Source organism: Apodemus sylvaticus, chromosome 8 (assembly GCF_947179515.1).
Source record: "Apodemus sylvaticus chromosome 8, mApoSyl1.1, whole genome shotgun sequence".
Classification (NCBI taxonomy): domain Eukaryota; kingdom Metazoa; phylum Chordata; class Mammalia; order Rodentia; family Muridae; genus Apodemus; species Apodemus sylvaticus.
The window spans coordinates 62,397,629-62,418,203 of NC_067479.1; the positions used below are offsets into that span (position 1 = coordinate 62,397,629).

General features: G+C 42.0%; 1 protein-coding gene across 1 annotated transcript in view; it reads right to left on the reverse strand.

Annotated features, from left to right (window-relative positions):
* Ints9 (integrator complex subunit 9) overlaps positions 1–20,575 on the reverse strand; it is an 81,684-nt gene that overhangs the window by 55,740 nt on the left and 5,369 nt on the right. Inside the window, exon 2 of the mRNA XM_052191182.1 lies at positions 2,190–2,317. Within this exon, the coding sequence (XP_052047142.1) occupies positions 2,190–2,317 (128 nt within the window). The remainder of the gene's footprint in view (positions 1–2,189; positions 2,318–20,575) is intronic.

Consider the following 20,575-nt stretch of genomic DNA (forward strand, 5'->3'; position numbering starts at 1 on the left):
CCTGGCCTACAGAGTGAGCTCCAGGACAGCAAGGGTGACACAGAGAAACCCTGTTACAAAACAAAACAAAACAAACAAACAAACAAAAAAAAATGTCAAGGTCATTAAAACAGATAGATAGAGAAACTCTTCCAGATTGAAGTACGCTCAAAACCAGACAAGTGAATACAGTGTATGATCAATACAGGATCCTAGGTTACAAATTCCCCTATGTTTTTGTTATAAATACTGTATAATGAAAGCTCATTTGGTTAAAAAATGGAGAAATACAAACAGATATCCAGATAGGAAAGTCAGTCAGGTGTGGTGATGCACAGCTATAATCCTAGCCGTGGGGAGGCTGAGGCAGGAGGATTATGAGCTTGAAGGCCATCTGGTTTGGAGATGCAGCTCAGTAAGAAGTGCTTGCTAGCATGTGCAAGGCCCCCAGTTTAACCCTGAGCATGCCTCAGGCACAGACACCCCGCCCCAAATTTGCACTACAGTAGAGGTACAATAATTTAACATGACACTTTAGTAGTTAAAAGCCTCTGAGCAGGTGCGGCTGCATGGGCTCCAAGGAGGAGAGTGATTCATTTGCATAGCCAAATATTTTCTGAGCAGCTATTACAGGCCAAGATTTGATCTAAGTGCTGAGGACACAGTGGAAACAAAATTCCCGTCCTTATAAAACATCTTCAGTAGAGGAGAAAGTTAATATGCATATATGAAGTAATATAACAGGAAGAGCTATAAACATAAAGCAGGGTAAGGGGACAGGGAGGGAACACTGGATATACTTATTCTAAGCAGATGTGCGCCAAAGTTTCTGGCTAGTGTGGTCTGGCCAATTCTGGTTTTAGTGGTGAAATTCACGAGCCTATACAGCAGGTGCCTCCTCTGTAGAAATCTTCATGGTATTTAAAGAAAGGTAGTTATCATAGAACATAGGTGCTTTTTCATCTCGAGTATAGGCAATCTCCAGCAGGGCACTACCTTTCTACACTCTCTGTTAGACTTCATGCTCTCTGAGGGTAAGGAATCAGTTTTGTGACATCAGTAACCCTGGTCCCATACAGGACAGATTTTAGCAAACACCAAAATAATGAATACTTTGTTCTGTATGGGGAAAAAGACAACAGTGTCCATTTCTTTAAATAAGTAATCTGCCAGCTAAGTAAATGGGCATCTTAGTCTTGGATGATACCTGTATTTAAAGTGCTGAGCATAGTTATCAGTGAATCTCGTCTACTTAGTATAAAATGTAATTTGAAGTTATTTGTGACCTTATCCCCATAGTCCTTTGTTACACATTTTATTTCAGAAAAAAAAAATCATCGGTTCATTATGATTTTCTTAGATGGTCCGTGGGTTGTGTGAATAATCAGTGCACTTGGTGCTGTCTTCAGGAAGTGCTGAGATGAACTAGATGGCTTACTCAGGTTGCTGCTCTTTTGGGCTCTTCAATTTGTTCCATATTGCTTTTCCATCCCATCTCTTATATGTGGTTATCTTCCTTTTTTTTTTTTCCCTTCCCTGTGAGCATATTTGATTCTAAAAGCCACTTTTCTTACAAATAGCTCTTTCTAAGTAAAAACAATATGAGGAACCAGTTTCTTAAAATCTTAGTTTAGTGCTAACAATGGTGATTTTAAGGGCAAGGTAATCTAGGTGACTTAAGACATGGACTGGGGAGATACACAGGTACATGCATATGCACATGTACACACACGCATGCATCCACACTCAGAGATAGACAGACAGAGAGATAGACAGACAGACACATACACAGACACATTGACTAATAGGAAAACAATGCACAGAAAAGAAACATCAGCCTCTATTCTGTCAGGGCCCTGGAAAGGCAGTTAAATGATCCTAAAATTCAATTCTGGGGCTCATCAGTTAGTCATTTGTTAGCTCTTACATGAATTAGGAAGACAGATGAAATATACATGACCTCAGTTACACTGAGCAGTTGCAGAAACATTTTGCAGAGGCCCAGAAGAAGTTGGAATAAAGGAGTCAATCAATAAATCAATAGAGCACTTTCTACCAACACATCCAAAGGAAATTATTTTGATAGAACAGTTTTAAGGGGGTAAAGCAAATATATGAGACATAACACGGTATCAGTAATGTTCATACTAATGAGTCCCATTTTTCAGGGAACTAAAGCTCATTTTATCTCAGAATGCATCAGCACATACCTTTGAACAAGAGGCAAAGGAAGGAAATTGAGGGTAGAAGTCATGTCCAGTCCGCAGTCCAACATAATAGTGGTGGATTTGAATTTGAGCACGTTGCATGGTAAAGTTGGGTGCCCTGACAGGCAATACTGGAAAAAAAAAATCAGTTATAGAAACAGCCTAGGAAATGAAGTAAGTAAAAGCAGTCATCTTCGCCTTTAAGAACAGTGTATGACTCAGCTACTCTTCTATGTGACATCATCTTTTCCCATAAGAACAGTGTATGAGCTCAGCTAGCCTTCTATGTGATGTCATCTTCTCCAAAGAGGACAGTGTGTGAACTCAGATAGCCTTCTATGTGACATCATCTTCTCCCAGGACAATATGTGAGCTCAGGTAGCCTTCTATGAGATATTATTGTCTCTCTTAAGAACAGTGTGACTCAGCTAGCCTTCTATATGACATCATCTTCTCCCTTAACAGAGTGTGAGCTCAGCTAGCTTTGTATGTGACATCAATGTGTGACTCAGCTAGCCTTCTGTGTGATATCATCTTTCCCCATAAGGACAGTGTGTGAACTCAGCTATCTTCCTATGTGATATCATCTCTCCCATTATTAAGGGCAGTGTGTGTACTCAGCTAACCTTCTATGTGATGTCCTTTTCTCTCCTTAAGCTCTACTTGTAAAATACTCAGCTGTCTCAGATCCTAACAGTTTGGGATAGGTTGCAGTTGTTCAGAGCACATGATTCAGACATGTACCCGTCCACCTACGGGCTCACAGATCCCTGCTATCCCTCTGCACCCAAGTGCTGCTTGCGGCTGGGAATAGACAATGAAACTCACTGAGTCCTCAAACTATGTTTAGTTTCTTTACCTTTAAATAGTGGCTTTTCTAGAAAAGAAAATTGTTGAAGACTACACACCAGACAGGGAATTCATATCTAGAATATCTATGGAACTGCAAAAATTAAACATCAAATAATTTAACTGATTAATGGGCTAATAAACTTAGCAGAGATTTCTAAAAGAAGAAATACAAGTGACCAGTACACATTTTAAAAAAGTGTTCAGCGTATTCGGCTATTCGGGTAAAACAAATTGAAATGATTCTGGATTCTATCACGTCTTTGTCAGAATGACTCTTGTGAAGGAAACAAGCTGAATGGTAGTGTCTGCCTGCAGGCCCAGCACTCGGAGGCAGGGGCATGAGAAGCAACACAAATCCGAGGCCAGCTAGGCTTCTTATTATGACCCAACCTAAAAAAGAAATAAATAAAAGCCCAAACAAAGAAGACAAAGCCCCAAAAAGATGACAAGTGCTGTTGACTGTGTGAGGAGGGGTATGTAAACTGGCACAGGCAGTATGGAGAGTTCAAAAACCTATAGAACAGCCATACGAGCCACTATGCCACTCCTGGGCATCCAGCTGAAGGACCCGAAATTAATCATGAGCTACAGAGATGCTCACACCTGGCTGTAATGCGGCCATAGTCACAACAGCTAAAAATTAGAGCCAGTGTAAATACCCAACAAGAGATGATAGGTAAAAAGAATATGGAACAGAAGGGCCAAGACATTTTATTTAGCTGTAAAGGAAAAAGAAATCATGGAATTAACAGGAAAATGGACAGACTTGGAGCTCTTGAGGGAGCAGGAGAGGGCAGAGGAACATATGTTACATGAAGTGGAATCGGGGACTATGTGGGGGAAGGCAGCCGGTAAGGGGGGAAAGGAGGTGTGAGCTAGGCAGTGGGGAAGAGTGTAACAAAATATAAAGATGTTTACCATGGAAACACCCAAATGCAATCCATCCCCCAAGCTTTGACCAGACAACGCCCTGACCTCACATCGAAAGACCTCCTCAGAGTAAACAGGAAGCATACGCACCCAGCCTTTTCGATGCGGGGATGCTGTCAGCACCGGTGTGCCTGCCTTTGTGAGTGTTTTCCTCGGTTGCTCTCCACTTCACTTCTTTGAGGCTGAAGCGTGGATCTGGCTAGGCTGGCCAGTCAGCAAGCCACTCTGGCCAGGCCTTCCCTCTCTGTCTACTCAGCGCTCAGATGACCGTTACCACAACCACACGGGGATCCAAGGGCAGGTCGTTATGCTTGTAGGTATAGTACATGTTCTATGGGCCGAGTCATTCCCCAAGACCCATCTGCCATTTTTAAGGAGTAAAAGACCTTCTCCTTGACTGACTCAAGTAATTTTGGAGATGCTTCCGCTGAACTACAAGCCATCTCTTAGTCCTTTCTCATCTAACAAAGGACAAGTCAGAGCGAAGCCACATCCACGCCCAGCTCCCCACAGCCACCCATACTCAGGATAAGTCTTTTAGGTGTATACAGCTCTGTGTGTTCTTTGTAATACATAGGAACTTTCTACTTTTCCTCAGAGGATGTTACTAGAAATGGTCCCTTGTTTTAAACTGTTTGCATATTTAAAATAGAAGGCCAAGGACCAAGAGGCTGAGTGCTGTGTAAGCTTCCTCAGGGACAGGTCAGGAAGAAAATGGGAGGGGAGGCAGAGGAAACACTCTACTGCTAACCTTTTAGCAAGCAACATCCCTCAACCTAGTCACTACTTAGCTGCAAATGACCCAAGGAGCAGCTTGTGGCTTGTAACTATTAGGTCAAAGATGAGTCAAAGTCAGAAACTAAACCAGCAACAGACCTGAAGGCTAAACTGATAACAGCAGACATTACTACAATTAGCAATTGCTTCCTAGCCCAAAGATAATGAAAGGTAAAAGATAAGCTCACACAATAAATATAGTTTCCCCCTAGCTTGAACACCCACCCTGAGTTTTGGATCACACAGAACTACTTTTAGTGGAAACAATAGTCTGTTTTTTTTTTTTTTCCCCAGCTGCTCTAGGAAGTTGGAGCACAAGGCTAATGGCTGTGTTCTCACCATCCTGGGCAGAACGGTCTTATGCCACCCCAACAAATGTTACAATGAACCCAAAACTTGAAGCCAGTTTGTTCTTGTCCTACTCAGCTGGCTTTATTCTCAAGGTGTCTTTCTTATTTTCCAACTGTGTTGACAAATACCATGACCAAGGCAACTTATTAAATCTGAGCTTTCAGTTTCAGAGGATTAGAGTCCAAGGCCATAATAGCACGGCAGCAAACAGGTAGGGAAGGCGTTGTGCTGCAGCAGTAGTCGAGAGCTCAGGCCCTGGGACACAAGCAGGAGTCAGCTAGAGCCACCAGGGAATGGTTTAGGCTCTTGAAGTCTCAAAAGCCTCCTCCAGTGCCACACATCCTTCAATAAGGACAATCTCCTAATCTTTCCCAGACAGTTTCAGAGACTAGGGGCCAAGTAGTCAAACATATGAGCTCCTGGGGTCCAGTCGCATTCACAGCACCAAGTAAGGCACACTTGATTTCCTCACTTTCACTTCTGTTTTGCGTTGTGAAGTGAAAGTGCCTTTCAATGAGGCACTCTAGGCGAGGCAGTGTTATCTCAGTCACCACGGGACAAAGGGCAGTATGTGAGTGCAGAAGTGTTCAGAGTCCCTGAGGCTGGCCCTCAGGCTCAGGTGACAGGCCTTGTTCCCATTTGCCTAATTTCCAAGGACAAGGAAACTGCATGGCTTCAGAAGAGGCGACAGAGGGCGAGCTTCCCCTGCCTCCCAGAATGCATTGCTCATCGTGACTCACCTTCAGAGACAGTGCTTGCCAAAGGGTCCTCCAACCTGTAGAGGAGGCATACCCCAGACGGAGCAGGGGTGACTCTCCAGAGAGCTCTCTACAAGCCTGTAACGGACTCTCTGATCACAGCACAGCCAGCCCGTAGTAAGGGTTACCAGACCAAACCATAAAAGCCCAAGTCAGCATGGGACTTCATTTTTAAAATATACAACTATGTTATAAGAATCTTCAAAGGTAGAGAAGTATAAGTCATAACTGTCTAATTATTTAAGTATTTCCTTTCACTTTCTGTAAAAGATGAGGGTAGTGTATACATATACTGTATACACAGATATACCTGCAGGTAGAACACATAAAATAAATTAAAAATTTTGAAGGTGTAATTTATTATAAAATTTGGGTGCTGCTTTTAAAACTCATGATGACTGTTCTACTCATCTCTGTCATGTGACCTTTCATGTTCATTGGTTATGCAAATATCTCCAGCAAATCTTTCCTTTCTAATTGAACACCTCAGTTTGCACAGGCACTGAGTTATAAATATGGCCGTGCTGATCACACGGTGTTGGGGTTTTTTTCCATACTGGACTGCTTCTTTCATGCATTCTCAGAAGTGGCATTAACTAGGTCAAAGAGTACGAGCATTTTATGGCTTTTAAAATCTGCTGCCAAAATGCTTTCCATAAAGCACTGTGCCTATTTACATCACTGCTAACAACTCAGATTTGCTCTGACTTGGTCATTTCCTCAGATTTGCTCAGATTTGGTCATTACAGCCTAAACCATCTGGATCCTATGGTTTCACCAAAATGTCCATAAAACCACTGCAGTAGCTATCTAAAGGCAATTAAATGGTCCCAAGCAAGAAAAGTCAACTATTTGATAAGTGGCTTTAGTTTTGAGGCTGTTCGGTAAAATTATATAAGGGTGGAGTTTTGTATGGTAGATTACCTCAACTCAAATGCTGCTCAATTTTGTTATTAACATGTGACTTTCTGAAGACTAAGTTCCCTCATCTATAAGAGTTATATGATCTAAGTGAATGAACTGAAGGAGTACCTGTCACATGCATTCTTAGTTACCCTAGTTACAGCAGCATTAAGGTGGGTGGTGGAGAGGACCTGCTTACAGTGGCAGTGACTTGTGCCTTAGATGTTTGTGAATCTCTTGAGACTAGGTAGTCTTATTGGTTTAGGACTTTCTTGACTATTTGGAGCCATAACTGTCAGCTGCTCTCCTTTGGGCTGCATCTCATTCTTTGCACGTCTCTTTCTGGAACATCGACAGAAGCGATGCCCTAACGTTTTATCTTATCCTGTCCCTCACACCTGAACTGCTTTGTTTTTCTTTCCAGATAGCATACTTTATGCCTTTTCCTCAGATTTATTTTGTTTAGTGTTATCAAATCTGCAGTTGATCAACGGGTTAAACAGATGTGTTCTCTCTCTCTCTCTCTCTCTCTCTTACACACACACACACACCCCAAATGCTCACACTGAACAATTATGGCTGAAGGAAGTAATACAGGTCAGGGTTGGCTGGGGATTGCAGGCTGCCTGGCACCAGAGAGTGATAAATGTGAAGAAGTAATTACAACAGACGAGAAAAGTTCAGACTTAGGCATGTGACTGCTTATGCAAAAAGAAGCAAATTACCCTATTTCTCCCTTATCTCTAATTCTTAAATAATCCCCCATCCTACACACCTATTTAGTTCCCCCCTCCCATTTGTCTTAATGATATAGCCTAAGAGACAAAGCTTCAGTAAGCTATCTTAATTTGTGGAGAGAACAAAAAATAAAAAATAAAAATATGGTCAATGCTAAAGCTTCCCAAACTTAAGATAAAGCACACTAAAATGCACAGCCGGCGGCCTTTCGGACTACCCAAAGCACCGTCTCTTTCCTGTGAGGATGAAGACTCTTCCCATTTCCTTTTTCCAAGTGAGCATTGTGGTTTCTAAGTACTGAAGGCAAAGCTCACAGCTTTAAAGGATGCAGCCTATGGGCAAAGGACACAATAGTAAGTATGTTGGGGGCATGCAAGATGAACAGCAAAACAGCATTAGAACACAGCCCACTGGTTAGATGGTTAGCATAACCACAACAATGGGTGTGCCTCGCTCGCTTGCTCGCTCGTTCTGACAGAGGCAGGTTGTTGCTCTAGTGGTCACCATGCCCATCCTCATCTTCAAACTGTATGAAAACTCTAAGGGGCTTCCAGCCCCTCCTGGGCAGTGTCACTGGCACTTACAATAATAGTGACTGATCGATTCCATTGCTGCTAAAGCAGATTAATGATTCAACCACCACCCTCAAAAAGAACTTAGAGATGTGGATTGTTTCTAATGCCCACCACCTTTAGAAAGAATTTGGAGATGTAAATTGTTAGTGAAGTCAGATTAGGAAGTTTTTGTTAGTGGCTCTGATATAGAAAATCTTGGGGAACATCTTAAAAAGGCACAATTTTGTTTCTGAGTGAAGGATGTTTTCAAGGTCAGGGAGAAAGAACAATGGCAGTCCGACTGGTACTAGCCGACACGCTTTCCTTGCTAAACCTGGGCTGGTGATCAAGACGATGAGGAATTGCTTGTACCCATTTTTGCCTTCAGCTTCCTGATAAATTAAAAAAATTGCTAACGAGAGATGCACCCTGAGGATTTAAAGTAGAAATGATTTTTTCTTTTTTTTTTAAGTTTAGATTTGTGATACTCTTAAGATTTTTATAAGATTACTTTTTACGATAAATAATAAAATAATTGGTCCTTCCTTTGTGACTGCAAATTGCAGCCTGCCAGTAAGAGAAAGTAACCAAGAAACTTACCTAGCTTGCTTACACTTTATTAATCTATAACAAGTTGCTTAGTTATGAATGCGTGTGGGCTCTTGGGAATTATTTTTTTTATCCATTTGATTAATTGGGGGTATCAGGGAACAAGTTTTTTCTTACAAATATTCATTATAATTGTTCACAAAGAAAAATAAAATGCAACTGCATCATGATTTTTGTACTGCTTGAAAGATTTTTCTGGGATATATAAGCTGTGGGAGAAAAAATAAAGTTGTTGGAGCTTTGCTCCACCCACCAAATGTATATACATGCATGTACATGTATGTAATATGTATATCTATAAAGCTGTTGGAGCTTGCTTCATCCACCAGGTGTGTGTATATGTATGTACATGTATGTACATATGTATATCTGTAAAGCTGTTGGAGCTTGCTTCATCCATCAGGTTGTGTATATGTATGCACATGTATGTACATATGTATGTCTGTAAAGCTGTTGGAGCTTGCTCCATCCATCAGGTATGTGTAAATGTATGTACATGTATGTACATATGTATATCTGTAAAGCTGCTGGAGCTTGCTTCATCCATCTGGTGTGTGTATATGTACATGTATGTACATATGTATATCTGTAAAGCTGTTGGAGCTTGCTCCATCCATCTGGTGTGTGTATATGTACATGTATATACATATGTATATCTGTAAAGCTGTTGGAGCTTGCTCCATACACCATGGGTGTGTGTGTGTGTGTGTATGTGTGTGTGTGCGCGCGCGCGCTCCCTCGCCCTTGCTGCCTGCCCCATTGCCCCCCCCCCCCAGGGAAGGGTAAGTTTTATTTCCTCTGAGAAAAGTCTGCCAAGAGATTAATGGCGATGCCCCACCCTGCCTCAATTTACCTGCCATGTCAAAGCTGGACTTTGACATAAGTGTGCTTGCTTTGAACACTGTGGGTCAGGGTTCAAGTAATTTCCACAGCTACAATGCTTTTATTTCTGTGAGACAGACAGGATCTCTGAGCAAATTCTTGCTATTTCAGCACAAAACAAAATAAAACAAAGCAAAAAACCAACAAAACATTCCAAGCTGGCATAATCCCACCATCACACCACGTACTTCTTATTTCCTTTAAACACCTGCCACTTTTTGTTGTTGATTTGTAAGGGAGGAGAAAAAGAGCAGGCATAGGGCATTTGTGCCTGTAATCCAGGCCTTCAGGAAGCTGAGGTAGAAGTACTGCTGTGAATGAGGCTAGCCTGGGCTACACAGTAAGAACTTCCTCAAATAAACCAAAAGTGGGCAAGACCGCTTATAGGGTAAATACACCTGCTATCCAGTCTGATGACTTGAGTTAGTCCAGAACCTACATCTTGGGAAGTAAACCTGTGTTCAGGGTTCAGAATGCTCAGTGACAGCCTGTAAAACACTCACCGCTAATTATACTCAAAATGAAAAGCTTTTCACAGTGACACTTGTCACCTTGTAAAGGTTAATCTTGACCATCAACTTCAAGGGCTTTAGAATCACTTAGAAGACAAACTGCTGGCATGTCCATGAGGGTGCTTCCAGAGAGATTTACCTGTTGTGGCAGGATTATTTCACTCCTAGTGTCCTGGACTGAATAAAAAGGAGAGAGCAACGAGAGACACTGCTTTGTTTCCTGACAGTGAATAAGACTCTTGTCACAATGACTCTACCCTCAAACCCTGAGACAAAGTAACCCCTTTCCTTAAAGTTGACTTCATCAGGTGTGCTGTCATGGCTACCAGCAAAGCAACTGGCTGTGTGTTGGTGGCTCACCTCTTTAATCCCAGAACTGGTGAGGCAAAGGCAGGTGAGTTTCTGAGTTTGAGGCCGGCCTGATCTACATTGAGTGATCCAGGACAGCCAGGGCTGCACATAGAAGCCAAGGGCAGGGCAGGGCAGGGCAGGGCAGATCTGTTTACATTAGGATTCCAAATCTAAGGTGTGATTGTGGCTATCTGGAACAGAGACTGTATTTGCTAGTCTCACTAGTAATCAGACTTAGCCTTGGAAATAAATCTCAGCCAAGGGAAACCAAAGTGGTACATGCACTTCATCCAAAGGAGAGGGCATGCCTTTCTTTGCCTCCACCCCTTTCCTTTTGGCTAGGATAAGGACGTAATGAGCAGTGAGTCGTACAGGAACATGAAGATGAAGTCACATGTTGCACCATGCTAGCAGGAACCTGGCCCACTACGCCAACCCTGAACTATTCATCGCTGACCTGCTTTACACAGGAGGACTGTAAGCATCTGCCCTGTTTAAGTCACTGATGAGACTTTCTGTCACTCAGGCTCAGTCTGGTAACTGAGTCATACTCTGGGTGATTCACACGGAGTCAGTCCCTCAGCCTACTAGAGCTCCCATATATCAAAGTGTTAGTCACTGGTTACAGAGGATTACAGGTGATTTTTATTTCTTTATATTTCCCAATTATACCCTAAAATATAAAAACCTATCTACAGCAATGTTTATTGATTTTATAATAGGGTTATTTTTATTTTCAGAAAAGCCCTTAAAAATTTACACAATAGGGGTAGAGACAGTTCAGTGGTTAAGAGCACTGGCCATTCCTGTGGAGCACCTGTATGCAGTTCCCAACACCTATCTGACAGCTCACAACCATCTGTTCCTCCAGTTTCAGAAGATCCAATGACCTTTTCTGACCTTCATAATGATCTCGCATGCTTGTGGTGCACATACATATAATGCAGACCAAAATAAAAAACACAACCACATAAAATAAATAAGTCTAAAAAAATTTACATCTGGGCTGGAGAGATGGCTCAGCAGTTAAGAGCACTGACTGCTCTTCCAGAGGTCCTGAGTTCAATTCCCAGCAACCACATGGCAGCTCACAACCATCTGTAATGGGATCTAATGCCCTCTTCCGGTATCTGTCTGAAGATGATACACTGTACTCATATAAATAATAATAAATAAATAAATTTACATGTTAATCAGATATTATGTTGATTCCTCCCTGAGGAGAAAGGTTTGGTCCAGTGGGTTTCTCTGGATAGAACCCTGCTGGCCCTGCTGCAGCTTTGCACTGGGTCTCAGCAGCTGGCCAACACAGGTGTTTCAGCAGGTAATTTTCCAGGGGCACCTAGGGAACCCAATATGAAGATGGTACTCCCCAGAGACATCAGTCCTCTGCAGAGCTGCAAACTATAGGCAGGGAACTTTAGGCTTTGTGTCACTCAAGCCAATCATACCAGTTTCACACTTCAAAAATTTCGGGTCAATATGCTGAGTAAAGGAATAGACACAAAAGTGACATATGGTGTAGCTCTCCTTAAATGAGGCTGAGAGCAGGCGAACACAGCACTGATATTAACCAGAACAGGGAAAGCTGCAGGGGTAGGGAGGGTTGAGGCTGTTGGCTGGGAGAGGAACAAGTCTGACAGACATGTCATCCGCTTTAGTCTAATGTGCACACATGGGTGCAGACACAGGTTAAAACTCGCTCACTGTGTGCATGACTGCAGATGGGGCTAGTTTTACTATGTGAAGTTTTTGCTAGAAGCAACACATCCCACACTTGCAGTCCTCAGGCAGCTGAGTCAGGAGTAGCACTTCAAGGACAGGATCAATTACAAGGTGAGTTCAAGGTCAGTGTGGCATCTCCGTTAAGGTTTCATGGCTGCTGGCTTACAGCTTCAGAGGTTTAGTAGATTGTTATCATGACAGGAAGCACGGCAGTGTGCAGAGAGACATGGTGCTGGAGAAGAAACCAACAGTTCTACATCCTGATCTGAAGGCAGCCAGGAGGAGACTGGATTTGTTTTACACTGGGCAGAGCTGGAGCGCATATACATATGCGCAAAAAAGCCCCACCGCCTCCACAGTTACACACCTTCTCTGACAAAGCCACACCTCCTCAAATAAGGCCACACCTTCTAACAGTGCCACTCTCTATGGTTAAGCATTCAAACACATGACTCTGTGGGGCCATACCTGTTCAAACCACTACAATCCCCGTCAAAATGCTACGTCACAAAACCAAACCAGGAGCCAGTGTCAGTGAGTAAAGGTATTTGCCAAGCCAGGCTGACAACCTGAGTTCTGTCTCTGAAACTCCCAAGAAGTGGAAGGAGAGAAGGAACCAAGACCACAGAGTCACCTGTGACCTTCCCATGTACATCACAGTATGTGCACCACTCTCCACACCTGCCCACCCCTGGTGATAATAACAATGATAATGATAATAGTGATGACAAACTAAATTAGAGCACAGCAACCTCACAGTTCTGAACACAGCATCACACTGGTTAGTAGTTCACCGGTTGATGGTTCTGATGATATTCAAACTATTTATTGAGTCTGGAAGAATGGGGTCTTCCCACCCACCCAAAGACAAAAGCCAAGGGATTATTAGCGCTGCTCTCTCCTTTTTAGATCCCAATCTGTCCCCCAGTGTAGCCATCAGCTAGTCTTACTGCTTCTCAGGGTGCCTTTACCTTCTTTCTGCTCCTGAGGGCCCTGTGAAGCAGCTGGCATGCCCTTTGCTCTAGACGGGCAGACCCTGGGCTTGCTCGGACGCCTTGCTAAGCTTCAACTCTTCATGATTTGATTACATGCCGTTCTCCCAAACGCGTTCTGTACCTGAAGCCAGAGTCATACCTTTTCTTCTGCAGTCCGAAGTTTTTAATTGTATATAATGTGGTTTTTTATTCCTGTCTTAAGATTTCCAAAGAGATGAATTTAATTAAAGTCTTCACATGTTCAAAATTTGTACTTTTAAGGCTTCCTTGAAACTTTCCATGGAAAAGAGAAATCCTTATTCTGTCAGTATTTAGACTACCAAATTTGTGTAAAAGCCCTACGGCTATCACTACACTAAATCTCACTTGCTACCCTGCTTCCAACAGTTCCTGGGTCATAAGTCTGTCCAGTTTCACTCATTACAGTAACTGCTGTGAGCCAACTTCACCACCTTTCAGATGTTAATAACACGGGATGAAGACGATATTCCACAGTAATGAGCTGTAGGCGCTCCAGGCCCTGCTGTGAGGAGGAACCAGCTGGCTGTGCTTGCCCATCACGGGAGAAGTGGACACCCTATGTGTACAGCCTTTTTACTTTTAGCTGGTTTCTCCATCCAGAATAAGATACAACTCTTCTGCTCAGACATATGCACCAATCAAAGTGCATTTGTGTGGGTGGTGTTGAGGATGGAACCCAGGGTCTAGCACATGCTAGGCAAGCATCCGACCAGAGCTGCAATCCTCTGCCTCGGGAGCTTTGTAAAGGCCAGTTCAGATTTTACTTCTGGAAGAGGCTGTGATTCTTTAGATGGAACTCATCCTTAACAACCTGTATCTTACACAGGCCACTAGTGCCTTTTTCAGCCCATCCCCCAAAGGCCATCAATCACATGCTCAAGTAATACACTGTTTGCAGGCTGACTGGCATGTCCCACACCACTGACAGTACTGCTGACAAGACAGGCTCAATATTCACTCAGTAACACTCACTAGACTGTCCCAGACAACCAGACAATGGGTTTTTGCTACTGCCTCTTACTGGTAGTTACAGACCATCATTCTCCAACAGTTTCTTCTTCCTTCTGGAACTATGCAGCATGAATCAAATACCCTCTAAAATAAATACGCTGCCAGGTGGGCTTGGCTCTGAGCCCCCCTCTTGTTCCCATGACTTTTTTTTAAAGCATGTAAGTGGCAATTATGTTTATTTTAACAGACTATCTGTTTACATTTCTTGCCTTGATGGGGCCTGTCTCTGGAGAGAGAGCTATTTCTGGCTGCTGCTTTTTGAGGAAACTTTGCCATTTCTTTTGAGGTCACAGAAGTCTTATTATTTCTGTAAGTCGGTTAAGAGTCACCTAGGATTTCAAGCTGTAAAATCCATTGTTTACTTAAAACTCTGGAAATGGCTTACAAGATATAATTAACTGCCTAGGGCAAGCAATCAAACACAAATAGATCTTTCCTGCAAAAAATAACATATTGTTAGACCATGTGAAAGAATTTCATTTTAGTAATGACTAGAAAATTCTACAACAGGAAAGCAGCTAGCTGTAGGACATAAATTATTCAAGACATTCAATCCAAAGTCAGCATCAAGGTGATGTGTTGATAAGGCAGAACTCATACCAGAAACAGGATGGAGATGCCCACTACCATCATTAACCCAAACCGCTGCACATGCGTACAAATGCAGCTACATACAATGGAAATGAAGTCTGAAGAAAGGTGAGCTACAAAGATATACATCTAGAAATTTCATAAAACCCAACAGGAGAAATAGTAAAACAAAACTAACAAGGGTGCGTGTGTCTTCTGTATGTAGGAAAAGATTCTACCTGGGTAACAATGATAACACACAGTATTCAGGGTGGGGAGACGGCTCAGGGGGAAGCACTTGCTGTGCAGACTTGTGGACCTGATTCCAGAAGCTCAGCACCCTTGTAAACATCTGGGTGTGGCTGTGGCCTACAAGTGGCTGCCAGCCGAGCCCCAGGTTCAGTGTGAGACCCTGTTCTCAAGGGAGTAAGGTGTAATGTGAGAGAGTGCAGGCACCCTATATACACACATACACACACACACACACACACACACACACACACACACACACGCACGCACGCGCGCAAGAGAGAAAGAAAGAGAGAGAGAGAGAGAGAGAGAGAGGTTCAGAGAGAGAGTGAGAGAGACATTGCTCTGCTTAGATATATATTTTAAAGGAAATATCCTACTAGGAAGAAGTTTTAAAATGTAATAAAGAGGCTGTACAATGATTTAAGTAAAAGAAAAGATTTCTTGTTCTTGGACTCGATAATTAAAAAAAAAAAAAATTAAGCCAGACAGTGGTGGTGGATGCCTTTAATCCCAGTATTCAAGAGAGGCAGATCTCCATCCTGTTCAAGGCCAGCCTGGAGTTCCAGGACAGCCAGGATTACACAGAGGAAGCATGTCTCAAAAAAACAAACAGATACACATATATGCATATATATTTATTTCCTTATTATGCTAATTATATCTTTAAAGTTTAATAAGTTAACATGGTTGCAAAAAACACACACAAAAGATTTTAACTGAAACAAATCATTCTAAGTTTGTAAGAAAGTGAAAGGTTTCTATTTTATAGAACATGTGACATCTGGCATGCTCTGGAGTTCTGGAGTGAGAAGCAAGATGAGGAAGTAAAATACAGAAGTTTCAGCCTGAGCCCAACAAGTCCAACAGTGTACAGCAGAGTGCGACTAGACTAGGGATGGAAATGAACGTGCTAATACGCACAGGTGTCACAGCCAACATACGGGAAGGGCCTCAGATTACAGTCCTGTCGACACACCATGTTTTCACTTTTTAGCCAGGAAAAAACAATTTTACTGCTAATACTGAAATGGTGGGTAGGAGGGGAGGTACTGGCAAGAGCCAGCTACAGGCTAAGTGCCATAGCTCTAACTATCCCTTCAGGAAACCAGAATACAAAGTGATTGTTAAAAGTATTTCTAAAAATACTTGAAAGGCGCATTGAAAACATTTCGTAGTGTAGAACTGAAGTATATAGAAAACAAAACATCCTTGGATTTTGTTACATCCAGGGCCTTGTTTGTTAGGCACGAGCATTCAGTTCTAGAATTCTTCTTAAAACAGGGCTTCATATAGCCCAGGGTAGTCTCAAATTCACTCCTCAGTAGCAGAAGAACCTCTGAGCCTCCTGCCTCCACCTCCAGAGTGCCACTGTGTCCCATCGTTACAGAAACAGATAGAAAAGATCTGTACATTTCTACTTCATGACAAAACATGTCACATAAAATATCAATACTATCATCATTTATCCAAAAAATAAGGAGATTTTACTTATATTTATGTACATACACCCACAGACTATCTCCAAGGTCACTCAAGAAACCAAATAATGACGTTGTTCTGGGGAACAGGATAGAGTAGGAGGGAATATTCACATGCACATATATGTGCATATTTAAAGACTTATTTATCTTTATGTTATATGTATGAGTGCTTTGCCTGCAGTTATGATGGTACATCATGGGCATACCTGGTGCCCACAGAGCCCAGAAGAAGAACTTGGGTTTTTTAGAACCTGAGGCAGTAAAATGATTTAAGTAAAAGTTAAGATTTCTTGTCCTTGGGCTCAATAATTTAAAGAAATACGAAGGCAGACAGTAGTGGTGCATGCCTTTAATCCCAGCTCTCAGGAGATAATGGTAGGCAGATCTCTGTGAGTTCAATTCTGATGTAGGTGCTAGAAAATGAACTCAGGTCCTCTGTAAGAGCACCAACTATTCTTAAGCACTAAGCCATCTCTTCCGCCTCAAAGGAATCAGTCTGGTTTTTGATTTCTGAGTTGAGGTTTTATGTAGCCTAAGCTGGACTAAAACTGACCATGTAGCTCAGGATGACCTTGAATTTCTAAACCTCCGGTTCTCCCTTGACTTCTGGGATTACACTGTGCCACCACACCAGTCTAGACAGAGCCTTATCAATTTTGTAGTGACATTTTTACATATTCAGTTTGTTGCCCAAACTAAAAGTTAACAAAACAATGTGCATACACTACAAAAAGCAAAACAAAACAAAATGTGCACACAGGAAGTCTCAGCATAAGCATTAGGGAAATGCAAATCAGAACTACCAGATATAGGATGGCTATCTTTAAAACATCAGCTCAGATTGACAATGAATATTAAGAAGGATGTGGAGCAATCAGAAGCCTTGAGCATTACTGATGAAATTATAAAAGGTGCAGGTACAGCTACCACAAGCACACTGTGGAGACTTCTCAATACTTTAAATAAAAACTCTGGGTGATTTAACAACTTCAATTCTGAGTACATATTGAAACAAAAACACACACAAGCAAACTGAAAACAAGGACTTGAACAGGTATTTATATTCAGTGTCTGAAGTAGTCAAAAGGTCTGATTAAACCGAATATTATCTATATGACAGAACATTCCTCAACCTCTAAGAAGGAAATTCTGATGTGTGATAACATGGAAGAATCCTGTGAACACTGCTAAGTGATCTAACCAGTGAGAATAAGCACACTGTATGACTACTGACAAGTACCTAGAACAGCCAGATGCACATGGACAGAAAGGACAAATGGCTGACAACCAGAGGCTGAGGGGAGTGGGAAGTGGGTAATATTTAATGTGTACAATCTAAGAACATTCTAGAAATGCATGGCCTGTGTTGTATAACAGTGTGAATATACTTAATACCATTGTATTGTTTGCTTAAAAGTACATGTAAATTGCATATGCTTTGTTACAACTTAGACCAAAGTGCACAAAGACGTAGATTAGAGTAAGTGAAGTTGGACATGTTAATCTTCCCACAGCTGGGGATGGTGGTGAAAGCACTACATAAAAGATTACAGTATAGGATTCAAGTCCTATGAAAAGACTGGAGTGAGTCTCCAGTGATGTAGTAGATTAGAGGCTGCATGGGAAGCAGATTAGAGGTTGATAGATAAGAGATCTTTTAGGAGAAATTGTGATGATGGGTGAAGAACTGTAAATCCACTAAAAAAAAAAAAAAACAGTATTTTTGACTCTTTAAATGCATGTTTTTCATGATACATAATACCTCAATAAAACTGTCTGAAACATAAACAATAGGAAAACACTATAATATCCTTTGTCAAAAACTACCATTTTATATCCCTATTTCCAGATAAAAACTGTTGGAAGGACTCCTTATCTAGAAGGCTTAACTATGTCAGCTCAGTTCCTCTCCTGCTGCTGAGGTGCACACCCCAGAAAGGCAACATAAGGGAGACTGGGCTTATTTTGGCCATTGTTCAAGGTACAAACCATTATGGTAGGGAATTTATGGCAACATGAACTTAAAGTAGCTGTCATATCATATTGACAATCAGGACGGGAGAGGGACAAATGTATTCTTACTAATGCTCAGGCGGCTTTTCCCCTTTTATACAGGCCATGACTCATGGTCTACCCATAGCGAGCAAGGCTTCCCTTTTCCATTAATATAATACAATCCCTCACAGGCATGTCCAGAGGCCCATCTTGAAGAACCAGTTTGCCTCCATTTTAGGCTTAAAAGCCATCTTATAGTAAAGACAAACTAGTTTTATTCCTGTTCCCTTTTCCAGGAATGGAAATCCTGTTTTGTTTCAAAGAGTTAATAGCCATTTTGCAACCCTATTTTTGTTTCAAAAGTGTTGTCATATCTGATTATGACTACCTGTTGTTATAATTGTGTCTTTGTTTCAGGAGGTCATTACAACTACCTTGTTATGTTTATGTTTTGCTCCTGTAACCCTGCCTATTTTGCCCACCAAATCCCCAAAATCTGTAAATGCGTATGAGCTATAAAAATCTTGGCTTAGCAAGGCGTGGTGGTGCATGCCTTTAATGCCAGCATGTGGGAGGCAGAGGGAGAAGGATCTCTGTGAGTTGTTTAAGGTCAGCCTAATCTATGAATTGGGTTCTAGGACAGCCTAGAAACTTGGTCTCAAAAAAACAAAATCAAACTAACCCAAAACTCCAAAACAAACAAAACACAACAACAACCACCACCACCTCTTGTCTTCCTCACATCTAATGCTCACCTTTCAAAGCCCAACCTTAAGGGAGACAGCCTTTGTACAAGATAAAAAAGCTTGCTTTAATTAATTTCTTGCTTTAATTAATCTGGCCATGATGATATGGTCAGTAGCCTTTCTCCTCCAATCTTTGGGATTTGCAATCTTCCAGGTGATCCTAGACTCTCTCAAGCTGACAAAAGACACTAATCATCATATATGCTTCTTTTATTTTAATGAAAAAGAACATAAAGATAAATTGTACTTAGGAAAAGACAGTATCTACTTAAGCCATAAGTCTGAAATTTTGATTATGTCAGATATTTTGTTATAAACTTTCTCCATTCCTTTATAAACATGATTAAAACATTAAGAGCAAAAAGGGGCATTAATTTCACAATCTGTATTGAAGAGATGTTTTTGTGAATGTCATCTGCCCAACTATCCATCTTCAAGGAAGCTAAAGTTCACTTAACTGTAACTTCAATAAATGTAAACATTTGATGCCTTAAAGAAGGCATAGATATGGGGTAATCTACACTAGTTTTTCTCACAGTAAGTTCTTCATCTTGGTAAATGAGCACCCTGAGGCTCTGAAGTTGGCTCTTCTCTTACAAGCTTTTTCTAGGGGCTGAAGAGATGACTTAGTAGTTAAGAGCACTTGTTCTTGCAGAGGACAACTGTTCTATTCCCCAAACTCAGGACTGTCTTAACTCAAGTTCCAGTGGATCTGACGCCCTCTTCTGACCTCACTGGGCACTACGAATGAGCTTTCGGACCCAATCGCACTAGGGTCTTTTTATTCAAGCTCAGGCCTGGGCTGGGCGCCCGACGACTGGGGACAGACGAAGGGGAAGCCCAGCCCGGTTTCAAGCAAGTATTCAGAGGTGAGTGAGCAAGTGAGAGGGTTTCTAGCCTGGCACACATCTGAGTGGGGGCTATTATGGAATTCTGTTGCCCTTTAAAATAACTGGCTGGTGCTGGGAGCCCAATCATAAACTTAACTGTGCTTTCCTCAGTGGTTCTTAGGGAATGAAGTGCCAGCGCAGGCGTGTTGGGGAGTAACCTGGACAATGGAGCTTGGTGTCGGCTTGTTGGTTGACTTGAGCTCCCCTAGGTCAGCTGGAACCCACCATCTGGTCTCTCACACAGACATATATGCATGCAAAACACTCAGGCATAAGGTTAAAGATCTAAAAACAGCTTTCTATAGTACCCTTCCACGTCCGACTTTCCCGCAAAACCTCTGGCTTCAATCTTCTTTGTAGTCCTGCCTAGAATGTCAGCTCTTAGCTTCTAGCTGGTGCTTTTCTGGAGCTTTGAAGGATCTCTGTGGCTCACATCCTTTGTCTACCTGCTTGAGCCCATAATTCTGTTTACCTTACACCTAATGA